This window comes from Eulemur rufifrons, chromosome 26, assembly GCF_041146395.1.
Source record: "Eulemur rufifrons isolate Redbay chromosome 26, OSU_ERuf_1, whole genome shotgun sequence".
In the NCBI taxonomy this organism is placed as follows: Eukaryota; Metazoa; Chordata; class Mammalia; order Primates; family Lemuridae; genus Eulemur; species Eulemur rufifrons.
Genome location: NC_091008.1, coordinates 595,731 through 618,207, shown reverse-complemented (window position 1 = coordinate 618,207; position 22,477 = coordinate 595,731). Strand labels below are relative to the sequence as shown.

General features: G+C 45.5%; 1 protein-coding gene across 1 annotated transcript; it reads right to left on the bottom strand.

The window, feature by feature from the left end:
• Positions 1-14,417: 14,417 nt before the first annotated feature.
• Positions 14,418-19,659, bottom strand: MAD2L1 (mitotic arrest deficient 2 like 1). The gene is made up of 5 exons (XM_069459175.1): positions 19,485-19,659; positions 18,609-18,755; positions 17,333-17,453; positions 16,204-16,307; positions 14,418-15,011 (listed from the first exon to the last, which is right to left on the bottom strand). Exons 1-5 carry the CDS (start codon positions 19,555-19,557, stop codon positions 14,839-14,841), a joined length of 618 nt encoding a protein of 205 aa, XP_069315276.1. The 5' UTR covers positions 19,558-19,659; the 3' UTR covers positions 14,418-14,838.
• Between the last annotated feature and the right edge of the window lie 2,818 nt (positions 19,660-22,477).

The following is a 22,477-nucleotide window of genomic DNA, read 5'->3' as shown; positions in this document are numbered from 1 at the left end:
CTTCTAACACAATAAACACTCAAATGAACTTCTGTTTCCACATTCACTCATGGACTTTCTGGGATCGGCATGTTCACGCGGAAAAATTTAGGGACAGCAGAAGGTACGGGCTGGGGAAGTTCAGGGACTTTTCTTCCTTGTTCTTACTTAGGTCACAAGTCATAGATCAGCGAAACCCGAAATGTTTCAAGAGGTAATTTTCATACACCCGAGAAAACGGCAATTGTCCGCATGGAAAAACACTATCTGATCGGGGGGGGGGGGGGGGGGGGCAGGACAGTAACCGAGGGCTCCCCAGCCTCTCTCTGGTGTCACCGTATTCATGGGCTACTCTATGCATCGAACCTCACGAAAAATGTGAACACATTCTGAATTTTTAGTTGATAAGTATTGAGCAATAGAAGACATTTATTTTTATTATTTCTTTTTTCTATTTTTTTTTTTCCAGGCCATCTCCATTTACGCCACTACATGTTCTGGGGGACATAGCAACACCAGAGATTTCAGGACAGAAAATACGTGGCCAGCCTCAACACCGGGCCCTCAGACTCCTCAAACTGCGTCTTGTAGCTCCTGCCAAATGAGTCTATTGAAACGGGAACACTCATTTTATCATACATGATTTTCATTTTTATGATGAAAAAGTCTCAAGGAATAGATTTAAGAAAATTCTTAGTTTTTTTGCTTTATCTGAAAACTCATTCTTTAATAATAGTAGGTAAGGGTTGACATTATTCTTAATTTCCAAATAAAAAAAAAAACTGAGGTTTGGAGCGGGCAAACCATGTATGTAAAGTCACTCAATAAAGGATAAAAGTTTTGGAGGAAAAAAGAGCTTCTTTTCACCTCAGGAACACTAATCCAAAGTAACTGAATAAGTTAAAGAATTTAAAAAAGGTGACAGAGTTCAGCGTCTGTGTCATCTGTGTGCAGTAAATATTCAGTTTTAATTCAGATACGTTCTCTGTCATGTTTTAAAATAGATAACGCTATTGGACAATGCCAGTCAGATGACTGTTATGTATTTCTGGTTTGCATCATCAACTTCTAAATAAAAATTTTATCAAAAGCTGATAAGAAGAAGAGAAGGGGGCACTGAGCGTAGTGGGGGATGGGCGAGACATTCTAGAGGAACAACAAGGGCGCTTCCTTTTCCCATGATGGGAAAGGCCCCTGGGTGGTCGCCGTAGCGATGAGGACAGGCCTCCCTCCAGCCCAGTGTCAGGCCGCTCTTCCCGCAGCTGACTGCCTCGTCCTCCTCCTCCTCCCGCAGCAGCTGACAGCCGGTTATCACATTCCCAGGATCTAAGACTCTTTGTCCCTAGTGCTTACAGCGTCACTTCTCTCTGTAGACACCCGGGCCCCGTCCTCATGTAGAAAGATTCCCGAATCATGGTGCTTTCAAACTGGAGCCCTATCTGTTCTGGCTCCTTTAGTTCCCAAAGAGTGAATGCAGAGCTAAGTGTGACTCCTGATGTAACTTTGCCCTCTCTTTTCTCAGTTACTACAATGGACATCTGAAATTTTCGCAACGAAGCAAGTCACTACCCTTACTATATTTTAGCTTAATTTCAAGAAGGCAAGAGTTCCACTGCATTGAAAATTGCAAGTAACGTTGGGGAACAGGGGAATCACTGAACAGGAATCGGGTCGCTGGCCTAGTTTATTTTTAATGCTACAGAGTCTACGAAAGAATGGCGTGTGCCCCCAGCTCACGTAGGACTGGATGCAGGTGTGTATGGCGAGGGATCAGTTTTGTGACTTCCAACTTTGGAGGGTTATTTTTGTAGCCCATGGAGCCAGGCTGGGGAAACAAAGCTGAAGGTGCTTTGATGTCTAAGTTCCGTTAATAACTTGTAAGCAAAAAGTAACAGCAGAGCAAGCTGTGGAAATAACAGTGGAAGAGAGGATGTTTCAAGAAAAATATTCACACAATTGTTTAACATCGAGCTGATCAAACAAAATAAGACTGTGAGCCATCTTCTTCTGAGGAAGAAAAAGGGATGTTTACATTCCTAACGCTCTTTTCATCTGAATCCAAGTATGGAGAGTCGAAAGCTGGCTGAACCTGCCGGTAATTTTCCTTCCGAGGAGCCTGCAGTGAGGGGTTAGGAAAACCAGCATTAGGGAAGGGAAGCTGTGTTAACGGGAACGTGGAAAGCTGAGAAGGGGACGAGAATAGGAAACAGTGAAGCCAAACAGGGAACTACCTCCAACGATCTAAACTACTTCTCCTTCGCTGCCCGTTGCTGCCTCTGAACCAACTCTGATGCATTCAAGGCAGCAGTTCTCACCCGGCACAGCATCGGCATCTCGCGGAGCTTCTGCATATCAGCTGCCAAGACGCCACCCCAGGCTTCCCAGACCAGAATCTCCGGAAGTACGACGAGGGCACGGGTCTCTTTAAAATAAGTCCCACCCGCGATTCTGCAGCACACTTCGCTTTAAAAGCTGCTTTTCTGGTGCAATCCCTGCCTCCTCCGGGCCCCACCACCCTGAGCTTATAAACAGCCTCAGGATGCACGGCGAAGCCCAACTCCCCCGGCCCTCTGTGCGTGACTGGGGTCTCCCCTGCCTGCTTCCGCAGTCCCCGAACGCACAGAACCGAGCCAGCGGGCGCTGCTGCCCGATGCTTCTGCCTGGCATCCCGTGCTGGGACCCTGGCTAGCAGGGGCACCGGCGAGTGGCACGAACATTGGCTCCCTGTTCAGAGTGCCAGCCCTGGTCCTGGTGCCCCGAAACAGCATTTATCGCTTCAGAGCCAGGCTGTGTCGCGCCTAGGTACGGAGAAAACGATGCCCTTCCCTACCTGTATCCCGCTTCACTACCTGGGCCCCTAAGCCACCGGCCGGTGCCCCTGTGCCCATAAGACAGACCCCTCGGTCTTCTCGCAGCCTTGTCTCCGTGAAGCTCAGACCAAGTCCCTGGGACCCACAGTGACAGAGACGGCTCATGTTCTTGCCATCTCTGTCCCCACACACTCTCCTCCTTCAAGACACTTTCCTGTTATGTAAATCCCTTCACCCAAATAGCCTCTTTGGGCTTTTAGCTGCACCTTTACATCAAACACACACCAAAATTCCAAGTCCCGGTTTACACTGCGGTGAGATCTGCGTGACACTGGTGATCAGCCCCGCTGGGAAGGGACCTCTGGGTTCCATGACCCAGCACAGACCCAGGCGTCCCTGGGTCCCCAGAGTGTGAGTCACACTGACCCCTCTTCTGTCTGGGCTCGGCAAAAACATCTTTCTCAATGAAGGAAGCAGAAAGCAAACGAACGGAGGAAGTAGGAGAGCGCCCCACCGGGCCAGTCCCTACAGCCCGAACCCCTGAGTCTTCCTCTGTGCATCATGAGTAGAAGGCCGACCCCGCTGGTTCTGGTGAGAAACTGATAGAAATGAAAAACTTTATACTCTCCTTGGCACAGAGCCAGCAGTTGTCTCTGCCCTTAATAAAGTTCAGTGATATCCCAAATTTGGAAATTACAATTGCAGGCATAGCCCCAGAACAAGCATCATAAGGATTTTTCAAATACTCCACAGCTCATGATCCCAATACACATGTTTTAAAATGTCATATAATTGGTAGGCATTTTTAACGACCCATTAGACTTCCAAGGACATATTTGGCTTTCTATTATGAATTCCGATACTTGGAAACCTTGGAGGAAAGTCTTCCGTAATATATAGGATGTCAAATACAAGCTCTGTTTTTGCTTATTTATATTAAACAGCCTCTAACCTTTGTCCACTATGGTGCAGAAGATTTATTTACAAAGTCTTCCGCCAGAGATAGAGTTCCATGAGTACTGAGTATACATGATCTTCCCTCCAGCAAATTATTTTAGGGTTTTTTTCTGATGTGACGTTGATTTCAGCATGTTTGTCCATTTACGTTCCAAAAAATATGTAGTTAGGAACAACTTTTTTCTTAACTCTAGTGAGTTATTTTCATCTGACAGTATGCTACTTAGAACTAAAACTACATTTACTGACTACATTCCCACATGGATTATAAATTAAATGCTGTAGGTAGTGACATGATCCTTACATCCTGGGCAAGTGAGAAAGTTCTGTAATTTCCAAAATGTTTAGTGAGCGCAGCTGACCCATATTTTGAAGAACATTCAAGTTTCTCCCTGTGGAATAACAGGACTTACACCCAAACAACGCACATTTTCCTAACTTTCCTATCTTTTAAGTGTTCATTTTGCTTAGTAAATTGTATGTTATGCTTCAAAATAATTGTCACGTGGCTATTTTAGATGTGTTCTCATCAAGAGACAATATTACTTGAAAGGGAACTTTTTATATGAGGTGTGGGAAGGGGAGTCTAAAAATATAAAAATCCCCATCCAAATCTTCAGTATTTTATCGGGTCTTTTCAGGGTATTAACAAAACTAAAAGATAAGGTAAGCATATTTGAAATAACATTGCATTCAGAGACAAGTTATATAGATTAAAATGCAATTCCCACAACTAATACCTGTATAAAAAGTTAACTTTCTTCTCCTCTTCTCCTGACCCCAGCCCCGCATTAGAAGATTGACCTTCACTATTTACTGGCCCAGGATGAGAATTCACACATCACCCCAGAGGCTCACCTGGCCGGAGTAGGAAACAGTTCTGGCAACGGCAGAGCACGAATGAGTCTCTCGATAATTGCACCGACACTGTCTTGGTTTCCTTCTTTCAGCTCCTGTTTTTCTATGCATTGCAAACCAGTGCAAACAGAGGCTTTTTCCCTGGTCCCAGGGCAACTAGCAATGTGGCTGCTGTAGACAGGAGAGACAGGGGGACACAGGGATGTTGATCCAATTAAAGCTGCGGTCCCCAATCCCTGGTACCCGCCTGCTAGGAACCCGGCCGCACAGCAGGAGGTGAGAGGCGGGTGAGCAAGCGAAGCTTCACCTGTATTTACAGCTGCTCCCCATCGCTGGCATCACCGCCTGAGTTCCGCCTCCTGCACATCAGTGGGGGCATCAGATTCTCAGAGGAGCGCGGACCCTACTGTAAACTGCGCATGCGAGGGGTCTAGGTTGCTCCCTCCTTGTGAGAATCTAGTGCCTGCTGATCTGAGCTGGAGCTGAGGCCGCGATGCCAGCGCTGGGGAGCGGCTGCAAATACAGATTGTCACTAGCAGAGAGGTTTGACTGCACAGTAAATGCGATGCGCGTGAATCATCCCGAAACCATCACCCCCAACCCAGCCCACCCCAGGTCTGCGGAATAATTGTCTTCCATGAAACCAGCCCCTGGTGCCCAAAAGGTTGGGGACGGCTGAATTACAGTACGATAATCAAGACTGGGTTTGGGGCCGGGCGCGGTGGCTCACGCCTGTCATCCCAGCACTCTGGGAGGCCGAGGCGGGAGGATCCCTTGAGGTCAGGAGTTCGAGACCAGCCTGAGCAAGAGCGAGACCCCCGTCTCTACTAAAAATGGAAAGAAATGATCTGGACAGCTAAATATATATATATATATATTAAAAAAATTAGCTGGGCATGGTGGTGCATGCCTGTAGTCTCAGCTACTCGGGAGGCTGAGGCAGGAGGATCACTTGAGCCCAGGAGTTTGAGGTTGCTGTGAGCGAGGCTGACGCCACGGCACTCTAGCCCGGGTGACAGAGGGAGACTCTGTCTCAAAAAAAAAAAAAAAAAAAACGGGTTTGGGGAGCTAGACTTCTCTTCTGCACCAAGAACAACACATTTTTGCACGCTTCTAGAAGCTGCCCTGGAGACTCCATGCCAGCTGTGCGTGTGTGGGGGGCTGGGTGTCCTCCCGCGCCCAGACAGTGCAGAAACAGACGCACGCACGCACTCACGCACGGTGGGGGCGCGAAAGGCCGGGGCGAGTCGTAGAGACGTCCAGCCGCGTCTTCAGACCGGAGGGACACGGCCTCCCCGTCCGCAAAGAACCTTCGGGATCCGGCCTCCTGACGCCCCACGCGAGCTACAGGGACCCAGACTGGTTTTTACTATGGCAGCCTCGGAAATTATCCAGAAAAGCCTCCTAGAGACTTCGGCTGCTCCGCTCCAAGGGAGGGTTAGCGGTCCTCGGCTTTCCTCCCGCGCTCTCACTGCACGCATGCGCACGCACACGTACGCACGTGTCCATATGTAGGCGCGCGCACGCACGCGCACGCACGCACACGCATGCGCACATGCGCGCGGCGGGGAGCTGGCGCCACAATCCCCAACACCTTCTGGATGCGCCGAGGGTTCTACATCTGTCTTCTCTCCGCTCTTTCCCGAAAGTCAAGATTCGGACAAATGTCCTCCCAGACACACAGGCAATGTCCTAAATGTTCCCTTGGCCGGCAGTCCAGCAAATTCCAGCACTCTACGGATCAGCCGGGGACTTTATTTCTTCTGGAAAGCTCTGTTGTAACCGAAGCCCGACGTCTTGTTTATCTGCCACCGTTTCTCTGCCAAGAAACAAGCTCAACTACGCTGTTCGGGACAAAGTACCTGCTGTGGAAACACGTTTTAAAATCGCGAGATGCCAAGGCTTTTTGGAGGAAGAGGGGGTTATCATCTCTTTTTTTTTTGTTTGTTTTAATGTTTTGATCCTTTGTCGAAGTGGACAAAATACGAGATTCTCAGAGATTTTTAAACACATTTAATTTTTATGGAAGTAGCATTTCTAGGAAGTGCTCTCGAAATTATGGAGACCCTATTTTTCCCCCCTACATGGCTGTCAACACTAGAACTGTTGAAAGTAATGCAGCATTGAGAAAAGATAAGATTGTATCATAGCTTCTTCTGTAAATGTAATTTCATGAAAGCAAATAGGAAATAAGGGAACTCGGTGACTTTAGATCATGCACTGTCACACTCTGCCTTAGGCTTCTGCCACCCTGGGCACCTGGGCCGCACGGAGGGAAACAGCTTCTGCTTCGCGAAGCTGCAATAACGTCGAGCTATTTCAGCAAAAGGCAGATTTTTGGCATTTAAATATAAACAAATTAATATGATGTGAGTGCTATATTCAAAACAAAGGTTAGGAAAAGACAGACAATACATTTTATTAATGGCAATTAAAATACACATTCTTAGCCTTTTTTTTGACCCACATTTTATTCAATTAACATTCAATGTTCAGCAAGTATTTATTGATCACATATTATAGGCCAGATATTTACATTTTAACAGTGCCAGCTATTATCTCAAATTCTCTTTTTAAATGATTATTAAATAAACGGGGATTAAGGGAGAGGGCCAATGGTTTGCCTTGGGAACATAAGACGGAGGAAGAATCAGAGACCTAGCCAGGACCAGAGGTGTGTTGGTAAATGTCTGACAACTAGTTATGCAGGGTTAATTTAAAAAAAAAAAAAAAAAAAAAAGCAAAATACCAATTTGTAGTATTTGCCAGTTAACATGGTGTAAATACAAACACCTTGTCTGATTTCAAGCTACCAAGCTGACATCACCAAATGCGGAGTTGGAACGAGATGAGCACAGCCCATTGTCCTGGTCCGTTATGAGCATATCACTGCTGGTACCCACCAGACAGTGGCTTTCTAGGCCACCTCAGACTGTATTTATGACCACGTAACCAGCAGGACTGGGAGGTTAATTAGCTTTGCAGAGTGACTCATAATTGCCCGTATATGTATTTATATACACCCCATTATCTTTATCGCTTTTCTTCCCTGGGTTTTAGAGCATGCATTCTCATACTGTTTATCCCTGGTCCCTGCCGCAGCAAACATCTGACCTCTGCTACCGCACAGAGAAAAACAGCTTCTGCTTTGGGAAGCCGGCAGTAACTTTGAGCTACTTCTCAAAACGTTTTGCCATTTTGTCACACAGAATAGTAAAAGGATGCGTACTCAGGGATGAGATTCAATAAAATTAATAAATGTTTCTAATTCATCAGAGATTTTTCTTAAGGAAAGCTTGCAGTCTCTCGCTGAGAACATGTTGAGATGAAGAATTTAAATGACTGTACGCACAGTTTAGAGACCCAGCCTTAATGAGCGCTGAAGCTCCCGAGCTATGATTTGGTACCATCAGTGCAAACGGCAAAACAATTCAAAGGGAAAATGATGTTTTAGTGTCATTATGAAAATGATTTTTATCTTGCAGACCCTATAAAAGGATCTCTGGGAACCCCTGAAGGGTCCATAGATAACATTTTGAGAACTACTGCCCTAGATCAAAATCACAAATGTGTCTCGGTTTGATTATTGAGCAGCCTCCTAACCAGGCCCCCCATCCACTCTGGCCATCTGGTAATCCATGTACCAACAGCAGCCAAAGTGAATGTTCAGTAAGGCAAGTCTAATCATGTCATTTCCTATTTAACACTCTTCTATGCCTTCCCATTACTCTGAGGATAAAAGTAAAACCCTCACCGTGGCTGACGGGCCCTCTAGGATCTGGTGCCTGTCTCCCACCTCAGCCTTCTTCTTCTCAGATCTCCTCTTCCCCCTATTTGCAAGAGCCACACTTGCTTCTTTCTGTTTTGCAAATGTAGTGGAGTCATTCCTGCACCAGGGTCTTTGCGCCTGCTCTTCTTAGTTCCTGTAATGCTTTCTCCATACTCCATGTACCCGATTCACCTGACCCACCGCTCAGCTATCGACGTAAATCTCACTCCAAGAGGCTTTCCTTGACCTCATACCTACATTAGATGAGATGCCCCTAGTGTGCTCTAATAAACGCTCTCGTGCTGTATAACGAGCGTCGTACCTGTTTCTGAAGTCGGCCTCCTCCATGGGACTGGAACTGCTCTCCGGAAGAGGCTCCCTGTCTTGCTGTCTAACTGTGTCCCTAAAGCTTGGCACACAGACTCAGGCTTCTAATGTTGGATGGCCCTGAAAAGTGTCATGTAAAATGAAAAAGAAGGGATTGGAATCTTACCTACACCCAAGTACCAGTCTGTCTGCTTTTTTGAGCATGTGCAACACTGACCCTGTGACCTCAATCGAAGGAGCAGGAAAACACCTTAATCCAGCTCCAGAGTATCTTCCAAAGACTCTTTTACCATGAAGAAAGTCAAACTGGAAGTGCAGAGAACCCACATCTCATTCCCATAGACGGGGGTCAAATTTGAGATCGTGGCTGTACTCAAAATTGGAACTCAACTTTAATAATGAATATTGTGGCTCTCCTTCTATTAAAGGGAAAAACGTGCCAGAAATTAAGTAATTCCAGGAAGGCGCAAAGTTCTTTACATTGTGCTCATTATGGCTCGTACATGCCTTGTGCCAGGGGACAGCCAGCAGGTGTCAGGATACAGCAGCCAAAGAAGGCGCCATCAGAAATCATAGTTTTTATTTTATTTTATTTTATTTTTTATTTTTTCCCACTTCTTCATGGGTTGGAAGAAATCATAGTTTTTAATATTTATTTTCTGCTCATTTCAAACTGAAGCACTAAAACGATTAAAGACTTCCGAATACTCCCGTAAATATTCTCCGTTAATTCTCCTCCAGGTAAAATTAGTGCATCGCCCACAATACGGTAGATGAACAACGCATAGAAAGTCATAAAACTCAGGGTTGCTTGGTGCTGGAAAGTGACAATTTTGCTTAAATGCATAAATGTTTTATCTTAAATGTCTCAACTGCTTTTAGGAGCACATAGGAGACATGGCTTCCTGAAGTATTTCTCCCAAAGCTAGAGTTTGTTTAAAAAAAAAAAAAAAAAGACAAAGGCTAAACACTGCAGTGAATTATCCCTGCCCCGGTGTCCAAACACCTTTTTCTTTTTGTTTATTCTTGTGAATTTTTGAACTCTATTATTTATTACGTTGTGTTTGAAAAAGCGACAGATGAAAACGCAGCTCGGAAAAGAGAAGACGGGGACGGGGAGGGACCTGACTGCAGTGACCGACCATACGGGGGTGGCCAGAGCACAGGAATGAGAGCGTTTATGATGGACTCGGGAGCTTTTCTGCGACCGCTGAGACCCTGCCGTTGCCTTGGAAACCCACTCAGACGTAGCCAGCCCTTTTTGGAGTTCAGGTTTGAGAACGGCATCCCAGATGGAAAAGTTCAGAGGAAGAGGTTAGTGTCTAGAGAAGCACTAGAGTTTGTGTTTGGAAAACCCAGAAATCAAGAGATAAGTGAGGCCGGGCGCGGTGGCTCTCGCCTGTCATCCCAGCACTCTGGGAGGCCGAGGCGGGAGGATCACTTGAGGTCAGGAGTTTGAGACCAGCCTGAGCAAGAGCGAGACCCCGTCTCTACTAAAAAATAGAAAGAAATTATATGGACAACTAAAAATATGTATAGAAAAAATTAGCCGGGTGTGGTGGCACATGCCTGTAGTCCCAGCTACTCGAGAGGCTGAGGCAGGAGGATCGCTTGAGCCCAGGAGTTGGAGATTGCTGTGAGCGAGGCTGACGCCACGGCACTCTAGCCCAGGCAACAGAGTGAGACTCTGTCTCAAAAAAAAAAAAAAAAAAAAAAAAGAGCAGTGGCTTTGGGATCGAGCCCGGGATGGATTCTGGGTGTTTGTAGCTGGGCAAATTACCCTTCCTGAATCTCAATTTTCACACCTGCAAAATGGGGACAGCAATCCTTGCAGGACTGATGCGAGGCCTAAGATAATGCAAGTCACGAACTAACTTAACGCCCGATCCCCTTCCTGCCCGCAGATTGGGGTAAAGATGTTCCAGAAAGAATTCTCTCTCCCTACATAGGGCTTCCGCGTGGTTTTGCTCCATGGTGGAGCCTGAGCAGACTTGGGAAACCTTCGTTTGGATCCGGTTATTCCCTGCTCCAGGGGATTCCTCATTTCCTTTATCTCACAGCCCCCCGATCCCTGGGAGTCCCCAAGACCACAGCCTGTAGCCCAAGTCGCCCACTTCCCGACCAACCCCAACCGCCATTCACTAAGACGGCGCCTGAGAACAGGTGCCCGGCACACACTGACAATCAGCATCCACTCACTTCCCCGCCCAGACGTGGGGCTGTAGACCATAGCGCTGAACCGGCTGTTACCATAGCGAACGCAGTACTCTAAGAATTGCACATCAGACAGGAAATATTTCGCACATCAGCCTCCATCTTTAAAACCGCCAGCATCTGCCCTCGGTCAGTGAGACCATGTCTAGGAGCCCACCGAATATGCCCATATCTAGAGAGTTTTTAAAAATGTTCTCGATCTTTCCCTTGCATGGAAATGGAGTATGGGTGGTCCAGCTTACACTTGGCGGCCTTTTTCAGCGCAGATAAAATTCCAAGACAATAAAGATCTTGATCTGATGTTAAGTTCCTTTGTGCAAACAAGCTTGCCTAACAAAATAGTGCAGATAAACCTAGCTGGAAACGGTCTTTGCACAAATAAATGTAACTATATTATGTTTCTCTGGCATAAAAATAGATCAGATGGTAGAGGACAAAAATAGGTGACAGGGTAACATAAACTGGCTTGTATAATCAGAGGGTCAACTCTGACATTTTTCTCTGTGGGCCGTTTCCAACGGTCTTGTTGCTACGGCTACAGTGTTTTTGCCAGATTGGAACAGAGTTGTCAACCCTAATGAAGATTAAGTAGCTTGCCCAACTAGATTTTTTTTTTTTTTTTTAATAAGCATCAGAGAATACTGCTGGCTTTAAAAGTCATAATCATGAAGAATGGAAAGATCTCGAGAGATCTGTTTTTAGAAAATAGAGCTAATAAAATTAGAAATTTAGTAGACTTTCCATTTCACAGTTATTCCACAATAAACTTTTATCACGGTCGGTCACGTTGAACAAAATAACTTGAAATATAATTTCATACATTAAAAAAAGAAGAAGAAATTGTTTATAAGTTGAGCCAAAAATAAATTTCCTGAAGACTCTGAGTAACCGAGGTTCCTTAGTGAACAATTCTTCTGATTTAGTTGGAAAATTATATTTCACAACTATTCACAAAATCACACCTGATTTATTCTTTAGGTGATATAAATAAAGTATAGGATAAAGTCCTCTGTCTTTTGGTTTCTCCCACTGACTGGTCAAAGTCATCTGATTATCTGAAGAAAGTGTAAATACAAAGTCACCCAATAAGACCTGATCAAGTTTTGCAAAGAGCAATAAAAGAAAACCAGTTTGTTCTGAACACTCAATTGCTAAAAGATGTAAAAAGTAAGAGAAAAAAGGTTGAGGAAACACTCTTTTTGATGTGCTTGTTGTGGGGTCAGGAGGAGCTTCCTTGACTGGGGACAGAAGGAAGAGACCACCTAATCCTCAAAAAACACAGCACGATTTGCATGCCCCTCCACCCCCATTCTCCTTGGGCCCTAAACTCTGAGAATCAAAAAATTCACCTAAAGAAAGTGCTTAGCACGTAACAGATGCCGAGTGTTTTTTACCCCTGATGTAGTTATATTTTTGTAGCACGAAATTTCAATGTTAACTTCCCATCAGAAAAGCTGAATGTCATAGTCTTTAGAACCAAAAGAAATTCACCATAATTTGAATATTGCTCCACTGGTGACATCTGGTGGAAAATATAGGAATTACAACGCAGCACTAAAAAACTATTCCGACCTTTCATATATAGTAAATTGAAGATAAATCTTACAGCCTAAGTAACTAAATGAAAACAGAAGGCGAAGAAAAAAATGTCTATGAGGCTACACACCTTACTGTGTTAATAACTTCTTTTTTTTTTTTTTGAGACAGAGTCTCACTCTGTTGCCCAGGCTAGAGTGCCGTGGCGTCAGTCTAGCTCACAGCAACCTCCAACTCCTGGGCTCAAGCGATCCTCCTGCCTCAGCCTCCCGAGTAGCTGGGACTACAGGCATGCGCCACCATGCCCGGCTAATTTTTTCTCTATATATTTTTAGTTGTCCAGATCATTTCTTTCTATTTTTAGTAGAGACGGGGTCTCACTCTTGCTCAGGCTGGTCTCGAACTCCTGAGCTCAAACGATCCTCCCGCCTCGGCCTCCCAGAGTGCTAGGATTACAGGCGTGAGCCACCTCGCCCGGCCATAACTTCTGAGTCTACATTCTAACATAGGAGGTTAAGGAACATGAGAAACAGTGCACTCTAATAATTACATTTTTTTTCAGCATGCATGTTGTTATATAGTGAAAAAGTGATTTAAAATAAAGGTATAGACTCATTATGCTATTCTGGGTCCCATTTTTATGTATCATATGCCAAAGAATCTCCCTTCCCAAGCTTTCCGATCGGAGTTCACTGTGGAGTGCCCCAGAGATTCTCTCAAAGAAACAGCCAGTTGTGCTTCAGGGAACATGGAATTGAGCCCAAATCAGGAGGGACATCCAACGTGAGGAGCTATGGATGGAGGAAAGAGATGATGATGTTTCACACATGAGCCTTAAATATTACAAATCAAGTGCTCCGAGCTGGGGAGGGTTTGAACACTTGTGACCGAAAGAGCAAACTGTGATCTATCACAGGGTTGGCAAACTACCATTCTCGGGACGAGCCAGCCAGCCATCCGTTTCTTTTTCTTTTTTTTTTTTGAGACAGAATCTTGCTCTATTGCCCGGGCTAGTGTACCGTGGCATCAAGCTCACAGCAACCTCAAACTCCTGGGCTCAAGCGATCCTCCTGCCTCAGCCTCCCAAGTGGCTGGGACTACAGGCGTGCACCACCACGCCCGGCTGCCCAGCTAATTTTTTCTATATATATATTTTAGTTGGCCAGATAATTTCTATTTTTAGTAGAGACGGGGTTTCGCTCTGGCTCAGGCTGGTCTCGAACTCCTGACCTCGAGCGATCCTCCCGCCTCGGCCTCCCAGAGTGCCGGGATGACAGGCCTGAGCCACCGCGCCCGGACAAGACTTTTTAGAAGTCTGCCTTAAACTGACCTTGGAAAGACAGCCGAGAACTGAATAGAAAGCATATATCTGATGAGAGTATTGATGAAGGCACAGGAATAAGTGTGGTATTTACATATATAAGGAAAACTAGGCTGAAAGGAAGCCTAAAGGTACGTACAGGAAGGTCCCACATCCAACACTTGCTGATCTGAACCAACTCAGGACATCTGGCCTTTCACAGTGCTGAAGCAACAGATTATTCTGAGTCTATGGCTGAGATGAAGGGGGTATAATCAAAGCTTGTCCATCATTCAACTTTGTATCCTGAGCCACTATAACCTAAGCAGCATAAGAAATAATTTGCGATACGGAATCCACTGTATCATTTAACTGTATTAATACTACACACATATCAAAATATTTTAAGACAAATTTTAAAACATAAAAATTTAACTTTATTTCCTCATTTTCATTTAAAGCTTGATTTTATAAAACACACACACAAAAATTTTTTAAGAGTTCTGTATCAATCACAGTAAATTAAACAGTAGAAAGACCCACTGCTTCATGGGTTCAAGTTACATAAATTAAAATCAAATAATTGGAAATGTATTCAATATGGAAACTATACAATGAAATAAACGACAAAAGGACGTAATAGAGCAATATGTCATTACTGATGGATTATTAGTTACTTTTAGGATTTAAACAAAGATTCTGAATATTCATACTTCTTTTGCTGTGTATTTAAATTTCTCCCTACCTATTCTGAGTCAAGCTACTTGACCAAAATGTCTGACTCAGGTAAGTACTCAGCAAAAGCTTCTCGTCTACACCACCTTCGAAGAAGTTAACGTAACAATTCTGACAAACACCTGCTGGTTCCCTTTGAACAATGTGCAGTAAATTCACTAAGTCAACCCTATGGTAAGCCAAAAAGGTACCCCCAAAAGTGGAACAATTACACATAGTTCAGTGAAGTATAATGTTGGTTTTCCTCATTTAAAGATTAACCAATGAAACAAAACATCATCAACTATCATTGACTCGCTTTCGGAAAACCACATTTAAAAATTACGTATGACATGATTTTCCTCATCCCGTCCTTAGTCGCTGACGGGGATTTTGTAGGCCACCATGCTGTTCACTTTGTGGATGGTAGTGGTGAAGGAGCGGAGGCGGACTTCCTCGGAATTGGCAATGAACTGCGGGCCCGACTCTTCCCACTTTTCAGGTACAACCAGATCTTTGTCGGTGTAAATCAGCAGATCAAACGAACCTACGTTGGGGTAAGACCATAAAAGTACATCACTTTTCACGATTACAACTGCCCTCTCCGTCTCTCTCGTATTTTGTTAACCCACTGTTAGAAAAGAGAGGTTAGCCTGGTCTCTGATCAGCAGTTAATTTACTTTCCTCAATGGAAATTTCTTTTATTAAATACTCTACCTTTCAACTTTATCTTATGAAAAATTCAAGTTTGTTTTCTTTAACGAGAAAACCATTAAAAATATCTGACTAAGTACATCATCCCATGAGAAAATATGAAGCCTCGGGAAAGCTGGTTTCTGCCCCTGTGGTCCTTCAGTGTCCGGCACACAGTAGGTCTCTGTAAATACACTGTGAATGAAGGAGTGAGCTTGAGCAGACAGACACGGTGACAACCACAGTCTGAATCACACACATAAAAAGGTGTAGAAAATAAAAACGGTGAAAGAAAGAACATCAAAATATTCAGGAGCGGCTACTGTGAAATGTTTTTCTTCCCCTTCAGCATTTCCAAATTTTCCAGAATGCACACGCAGTCATTCCCCCCTCATCCATGGTTTCACTTCCCACAGTTTTGGTTACTTATGGTCAACCGTGGTCTGAAAAGATTAAATGGAAAGTTCCAGAAATAAACAATTCTTAAGTTATAAATTGTGCGCCATTCTGAGCGACATGACGACACTTCATGCCGTGCCACCAGGGCACGACTCGCCCCCTTTTCCAGCACATCCACACTGCAGATACTGTTATCAGCCCCTGAGGAGCCGCCCTGGTTACAGGATCAACTGTTGCATTTACACAGTAATTGTGCTCAGAGAGCCCACATTTTACTTAAAAATGGCCCCAAAGCACAAGAGTAGTGATGCTAGCACATTGTTATACTTGCTCTATTTTATTGCTAGTTATTGTGTTAACTCTTACTGTGCGTGACTTATAAACTTTACCATAGGTATGTGTATATATAGGAATAAACATAGCGTGCACAGGATTCAGTACTAACCCTGGTCCCGGGCATTCCCCGGGGCCTCCCTGTGGACAAGGGGGCATTCCTGCACGTCACTTTTCCTTTATTAAGCCTTTCCCATTTGTATTACATGATACTGATAATTGAGAAAAAAATTAATAAAGGGGTGATTTTTAAAGCAGTAGCTCAGTCTCTTCCCCAATAAATTTAAGTCAATGAGAAGTTATGTAATACTCACAAGAAACTTCCAACAGTGGCAGAAATGTCACTGTCGCTGTGATCTGTCTGATCACCGAACGGATTTCATCCTGGATAGCTTTCTGAGACTTTTCTCTGGGTGCACTGTCAAAGAAATCAACTCAATTAATTCGTTTTAGGGTCTTAACAATTTATTTAAAACAGAGTGGTAAGATCATTTATCTGATTAAATACTCACAAAATCAAATAAGCAATGTATTAAAAAGGAGATTTTTTTAAAAAATATGAGTAAAAGTATCCTTAGGACCTACAACCCAGTGGGCACACAATGCATATCCTAATTATTTCATTTAATCTTCCAATCGTCGTTCAGGGTTGGTCTTAGTATCAAGTCATTTATAATAGTACCAGATTGACTAGAAAATTTGTCAACTATTTCAGGTTAGGAAAACTTTATCGGTTAAAATAAAAATAACAAGTGGTATCTAACATATTTAATTGGTATCATCATTTTGGCACTTTTTGTAATGTCTAATTTCCTATTGCTGCAAAGAAAATATTAAATTGTATTCAAAATATTTTTGTAAGCTAAAAAGCTTCCTGAAACAGACCAAAAGCTTCAGAAGCAAACTGCACCTCGTGACGAGAAACGGTTCTGCGTGTCCAGGGAAGCGGCCGAGGACAATGCGAGGCCCTGACATACAAAGGGGGGACACTTCCCAGCCAGGGAGTCTGGAACCTTCAGAAGCGTCTTAGGACGTTCAGGCCACCAAATGCAGTACAGCAGAGCCGCATCTTACGTCGTGTGAGAGTCTAAAATCATCCCTTCTAGTTAAAAGCACCTTGGAACAGTTCATGGTCCAGGTAGTGTATTACATACAGTTCTGTGTACACCGCCATACATCGCTAAGTGAGAAATTCACCGATCTAGAACAAGCGCAATGATGTTAAAGGTACACTACATACACGGCGATTTGCTAAAGTGAGCACAACGCTCTTCCACAGGTGACTGACGACATCTTAGAAACACCCTACAGACACACGTCTGTAGACACGCCCCACAGACCATACTTTATATAAAACCAGTTCAACATAATTGGAACATTTAGGCATGAAAAGTTTTGGAAAAAAATATCCATCGAAGTGAAAATAATTTAATACCTGCTTACCTGTCATCTTTTGCAGTCTTGTCACACTCAATGTCAAACTGCCATCTTTCAAGGACCTCGCCGCTTTCGATATTTGAGATAACTACGACGAGCTTCTGAACAGAGCACTTGTACAGCCAATCTGCAACGCATGGCGGGGCATCAGCGGGGCCGCCTCTTCGGGCTACTGCCCTGCAAAGCAGCTCTTTCCTGAGGTCCCACCTCCCGTCCTTGGGAAATTCGTTCCTACCACTGCTGTTTCGGACCTCCTCCCAGACACAAGCACACCTGCCCCGTCAATCAACTAAGCTTCCGTTTTCAAACTCAGTGTTTGCACCAGGTATAGCACCTCAGCACTGCGTGCCGAGGACATGGTACTGAACATGTGGCATTTCCATCCTAATCCAAGGTAAGGGTATAGGAATGTGGGCATTAATCCGAACATCAAACCAATACACGAGAAATAATTGGACCCACTTAGGGTCAAACAGAGTTTAGCTACTGGGATCAACAGCATTAAATATGCAGCAGCAGAGGGAAGAAGGCGCAGGCCTTAGTACTCAGAAGGGAAGAGCACGTGACCAGAGGACTGAAAGCCGGCCAGTGAGAATGCAAGGGGGAAACAAAGGTGAACTGGGTCATTCTGGCAAGATCAACAGGAGCCACGTTAACTGCAAAAGCCTTATTTCTAAAGGAGTTAGTGGATAGAGACTTTTTTGTTAAACCTTATCAGATTCCTAACATCAAAATATTCAGGCCACTCAGAATGTAGTCGGGAAGGCTGGCCTTTCTTTCTTTTTTTTTTTTCTTTTGAGACAGAGTCTCACTCTGTCACCCGGGCTAGAGTGCCGTGGCGTCAGCCTAGCTCACAGCAACCTCAGACTCCTGGGCTCAAGCGATCCTCCTGCCTCAGCCTCCCGAGTAGCTGGGACTACAGGCATGTGCCACCATGCCCAGCTAATTTTTTCTGCATATTTTTAGCTGTCCAGATCATTTCTTTCTATTTTTAGTAGAGACGGGGTCTCACTCTTGCTCAGGCTGGTCTTGAACTCCTGACCTTGAGCGATCCTCCCGCCTCGGCCTCCCAGAGTGCTAGGATTACAGGCGTGAGCCACCACGCCCGGCTTGGGCTTTCTTTCTATATATATTTACTTCCCAGGTGAGAATCACTCTATTTGAGATAGCAGTATGTTTTACACTTCTATGTACAGAGCTGAAAACTGACCATTTGAGATGTTAGAAAACGCAGCCCCTAGAAGGTATGCAAAACTCAAATTGTCTACAGTGATTAAAATACCTTTTAGTTGTTCCACCACGTTGTTTAGGTATTTTATGAGCTCGAGATCAGTAGTTACAAGCAAGGTGAGCCCGTATTTCTGCACGCGAGTAAAGGTTTCGGAGGGATATATGCCGCGCTGATACAAAATGCTGTTGATGCCAAATGCTGAAAGCAAAAGAAATGTGATAGCAAAGTCATCATCCCTCTTGAACTCTAGAAAATAAAACATTGATGTGGTTATAGTTTCATTAATGGAATAAAGTTGTAAATGACTAAAATACACACGTTTGTGTGTTCTGCTCAGAGTAGGTACAAACCGGCATTCAAAACCCTTAACCTCTCGCTTTTAAGTAAAGGAGAGAACTGCATTTATGTAGCAATGAAAGAAAAATGCCAAAGGGCATCAGCCATCGCCAAATTGCAGCCCAGAGTAATGCAAGTCCAAATTCGGATTACGGGGCTAGCGGATAGCAAAGCAGGCTTTTGCATCCGAACCCAGCGGCCCAGGCAGGCCTCTCCTTCGCGTTGTCCTCCTTGTGGCCTCACAAATCCTGCAGGTTCCGTGACAACGTGCAGCTGGCCCGGTGGAAAACAGGGCTGCCCAGACTCTTGTCCACCACCGGCCCCGGAACCACCTGGCGCGCGATAAAAGCACACACAGCCGCGGACCGCAGTGGCATCACGTCCCGAGTCCCGGGAAGCAGGGGAGGGGCGGGGAGATTTTGCACGTTAATTAGCATCGATGCTCCGGAAAAGGCTGCGCCGCGAGGCAGCACCCGGGCCCCGCTCCGTCCTCTGAGCGCGTCGGCAAGAGGCGCCGCACCGGCCCGGGGGCTCCCGGTCTCGCAGGCCCCGCCGGGTCCCGCGTCCCCGCCCGCCCGCGCGCGGACTCACAGAAGAACTCGGCCACGATTTCGGCGCTCCCGCGAAGGGTGATGCCCTGCTCCCGGGCGAGCTGCAGTGCCATGGCCAGGCCCACGGACGGAGGCGCGCGAGCGGCCGGCACACGGCGACCTCGGCGGCTCCCACGACAGTTCCCCGCCAGGCGTTTCAAAAATAACGACGCGGCGCGCCGTCCCGCCCAGTACGCAGGCGCGAGCAACCTCTAAGCCCCGCCCCCCTCGGCGGCGGGTCCTGGCCTCTGCCTCTTGCGCCTGCGCACTTGCAGAGCGCCGATTTGCGCAGGCGCAGTTGGGGCGGGCGGCCGAGCTCTTCCGGGTTGTAGCGGGCCCGCGGGGGCGTGTTGGGAGACGCCCTCTGGGTCGTCATCTAGCGGATGGGGCCGAGGGAAGGAGGGGGACGATCCCGATTTTAGTGGTAGTTGCCCAGGTCTGTGGACTGGGCGACCAAGGCGAACATTTCTGAGTTTCAAAGATACTCAAACCGCCATGAACTGTTCGCCAGTCCCGCGTGAAGTCGCCCCGGGGGTCCTTGGTGGGCGGTCGCGACTGTGCCCGATGCTTTGGGAATTCGGGGAAGGCCGAGCCACGCCGCAGCTTGGGAGCATCTGTTTGCTGTGTGGGAACCCGGCTCTCCTTGAGAAATTGGGTTGGGGAATTAGAGACGAGCCGCAGACGCTTTTCTGTCCCTTGTCCGCGTCTGTCCTGGGTTTAGGGCCCCTTCCGAGGCGGGGGAGAGTCCGGGGCGGCCGGGGGCCCCTCCTGGTCCCGGGCGCTTCTGTCCACCTGCCCACCCCCAGGTGGCCGGCCGGGAACGCGGTCCCCTTGCCAGTAGGTCCCGTCAACATTGAAGGATTGTTCAGTGCATTGTGTCTCACAAACTCAATGACTGTTCGTATTAGGGGTGACCAGTATTAAGGAGATAGCGCACAATTAAAGTTCACGTCCACCGTGAGAGTTCATTCTTAAAGCAGCTTGGAAAAACTATTGTAAAATGAAGCCTGGAAAACTCTGATATTTACTGGACATAGTTATTTAATTACATGAGAAATGCCTGAGTGTGTTATTCATGGTTTTATATTGCCGTGTAGCAAATGACCACGAATCAATGGCTTAAAAACAGCACCCGTTTATTATCTCGGCCCTGTAGGTCAGAAGTCCAGGCGTGTAGTAGCTGCATGTTCTGGTCTGAGTCACACAAGGATAAAATCAAAAGGTCTGCAGGTGGGATCTGACCTGAGGTTTGGGGTCCTCTTAGAAGCTCCCTGGTTGTGGAGCTGAGGTCCCTGTGATCTCGCCAGCTGGTGGCCAGAGGCCAGTCTTGTACGTTTGCTACAAAGCCCTGCCAAAGGCCTTCTCACACTTCCAGCCTCTGACTTTTTCTTTTTTTTAATTTTTTGATCCCCCCCCCCCCCAAGTCTGTGACATGTTTACATCTTTCTTTTTTTTTTTTTTTTTTTTTTGAGACAGAGTCTGGCTCTGTTGCCCAGGCTAGAGTGCCGTAGCATCAGCCTCGCTCACAGCAACCTCCAACTCCTGGGCTCAAGCGATCCTCCTGCCTCAGCCTCCCGAGTAGCTGGGACTACAGGCATGTACCACCATGCCGGGCTAATTTTTTTCTATATATATTTTTAGCTGTCCAGATCATTTCTTTCTTTTTTCAGTAGAGACGGGATCTTGCTCTTGCTCAGGCTGGTCTCGAACCCTGACCTGGAGCAATCCTCCTGCCTCGGCCTCCCGAGTAGCTGGGACTACAGGCGTGTGCCACCATGCCCAGCTAATTTTTTCTATATATATTTTTAGTTGTCCAGCTAATTTCTTTCTAGTTTTAGTAGAGACGGGGGAGGGGGGGTCTCACTCTTGCTCAGGCTGGTCTCGAACTCCTGACCTCGAGCGATCCTCCCCCCTCAGCCTCCCAGAGTGCTGGGATCACAGGCGTGAGCTACCCCGCCCGGCCTACATCTTTCTTAAATGTTAATGTATTAACGTTTTTTTGACCCCTCCGACCGTATGAGGACGTATTCTTAAGGATTCTCGTAGCGTTTCATACTGCTCCTTCAGAGCATTTCTTTCATTGTAAATGATGATGTATGTAATGTTTTGTATGACAGCTTTCCTGTGTCAAAAAAAATTGTAGCAAGTTAGGATAAATCTGAAAGTTTACTGTCCAGCAAAAATTACAGATCGCAATCCAGGAGACTTCAAACCACGTGGTAGAGGGTGGTAAGGAGCTTGCCAAACACCCGTGATGGCACAGTTTATAAAACATTAAGGAGGAAGTATTTTGATCTTTTTCATGATTGGTGTTATATATTAAATGTTTTTTGTTTTGGTTTGGTTTGGTTTTTGTGGGTTTTTTTTTTTTTTTTTTCTTTTTTAGGGCAAACAGACCTGTTTTAAGTGGCTTTGTCTATAGCTGATTGGCTTGATTTCAGTGAATCATACTGACAAAAATGGAAAGCCTACGTTTTGTGTTTATTAGTGGAGATAGTGTTTCAGGAAATCAGGGTGACTTAATTTTTGGTTATGTGGTTGTGGGCAGTTGGTCTTTGGCTGTATCTAAACTGTGACCTCCATTTTTAACATCTGTAAGACCCATGATGCATTTAGTGGGTTCTTTACAAATATTTGTTGAGTGAATGAGCATTCGAATATTTGCCTAGAGGAGCTTTATGGAAAAACCTAAAACATTTTCTAATTAGAGAGCCAGTTGCTTGGATGAATGAGGTCATTTTTAGGGAAATTTGAGTGCCCATCTGAGCTGATTGGAAGTAACAGGGATTTCTAGGTTCTTAGGATTGACATAATTAAAGGGGCATTTTTTTTTTTCAAATGTTAATTCAATAATGGTGGTAGACTGCATTGTTTACAGGACAGTCTAGGGTGGTGGTCCTCAAACTTGAGTGTGTACAAGAATTATCTGGATATTTTGCAAATTCCTGGCTTTTCTTCTCCCTTCCCCAAAGCTGGTTCAGTCCAATTTAATAG

Excerpts from the sequence above, each read along its gene's own strand:
- MAD2L1 (XM_069459175.1), bottom strand. The coding sequence starts at position 19,557 with ATGGCACTGCAGCTCGCCCGGGAGCAGGGCATCACCCTTCGCGGGAGC. Across the intron at positions 17,454-18,608 it reads CGTGGTGGAACAACTAAAAG|ATTGGCTGTACAAGTGCTCT; the intron begins GTATTTTAATCA and ends CATGCGTTGCAG. Across the intron at positions 15,012-16,203 it reads GCCACTGTTGGAAGTTTCTT|GTTCGTTTGATCTGCTGATT; the intron begins GTGAGTATTACA and ends ACCCCAACGTAG.